Source organism: Acanthisitta chloris, unplaced genomic scaffold (assembly GCF_000695815.1).
Source record: "Acanthisitta chloris isolate BGI_N310 unplaced genomic scaffold, ASM69581v1 scaffold22062, whole genome shotgun sequence".
In the NCBI taxonomy this organism is placed as follows: Eukaryota; Metazoa; Chordata; class Aves; order Passeriformes; family Acanthisittidae; genus Acanthisitta; species Acanthisitta chloris.
In genome coordinates, this window is record NW_008660145.1 from 6449 (window position 1) to 7355 (window position 907).

The 907-nt window shown below is 49.9% G+C and overlaps 1 protein-coding gene across 1 annotated transcript in view; it reads left to right on the forward strand.

Moving 5' to 3' along the window:
- Positions 1-907, forward strand: part of RACGAP1 (Rac GTPase activating protein 1) — a gene marked incomplete at its 5' end in the record, with an annotated part of 8167 nt that overhangs the window by 6339 nt on the left and 921 nt on the right. Inside the window, one exon of the mRNA XM_009069721.1 lies at positions 133-241. Coding sequence (XP_009067969.1) covers positions 133-241 — 109 coding nt within the window. The remainder of the gene's footprint in view (positions 1-132; positions 242-907) is intronic.

The window sequence follows — 907 nt, forward strand, 5'->3', positions numbered from 1 at the left end:
AAGGAAAGTGTGCCAGGAAATACCAGATTTGTCAGTGTTTTTGACAGATGCTAGGGAATGTCTGATGTTCCTTGCATGGCAATGAAAACTTCAGCTGTCCCCACACTGCTCACTTTGCTCCTCTCTTGACAGTGAGCATGCTTGGACCCCTCACCACTCCAGAGCAGCAGCTCTCCAAGACACCCTCATCCAGCTCCCTGTCCCAGAGGGTTCGCTCCACCTTCAGCAAAACCACCCCCAAGTAAGTGCCAGTGGCTGTTGTCATAGTATCACAGTGTGTGAAGGGGTTGGAATGGACCTTAGAGATCATCCAGCCCCAACCCCCTGCCCTGGGCAGGGACAGCAGAGCAGGTTGCTCAAGGCTTTATCTAACCTGATGCTGAACACTGCCTCCCTGGGCAACCTGGGCCAGTGTCTCATCATCCTAATGAAAAAACTTCTTCCTGATATTTCATTGAATTCATCCCCATCACTCCTTGTCCTGTCACTCCTGTTCCTAGCAGAGTCCCTCTCCAGCCCCTTCCAATCCCTCTTCTTGGGAGATTGGGATGGTTGGGTGGTCAAGGAGAAATAAAAATAGACTTTTGGAACCAGTTCTGGGGGCAACCTGCACTTACTAGTCAGCCAACCCTCCCTGCTGTAGTAACTGTGTAATTGTTAACTGTCTCACAGTAGGGAGAGGAACACACAACCTCACCCCATTTCAGGCAGGGAGAGGAACACACAACCTCCCTGCATCTCATTGTAGGAAGAGGAAAACACAACCTCTCTACATCTCATCCATTTCAGGCAGGGAGAGGAACACACAACCTCCCTGCATCTCATTGTAGGAAGAGGAAAACACAACCTCTCTACATCTCATTGTAGGGAGAGGAACACACAAACTCCCTACATCTCATTACAGGCA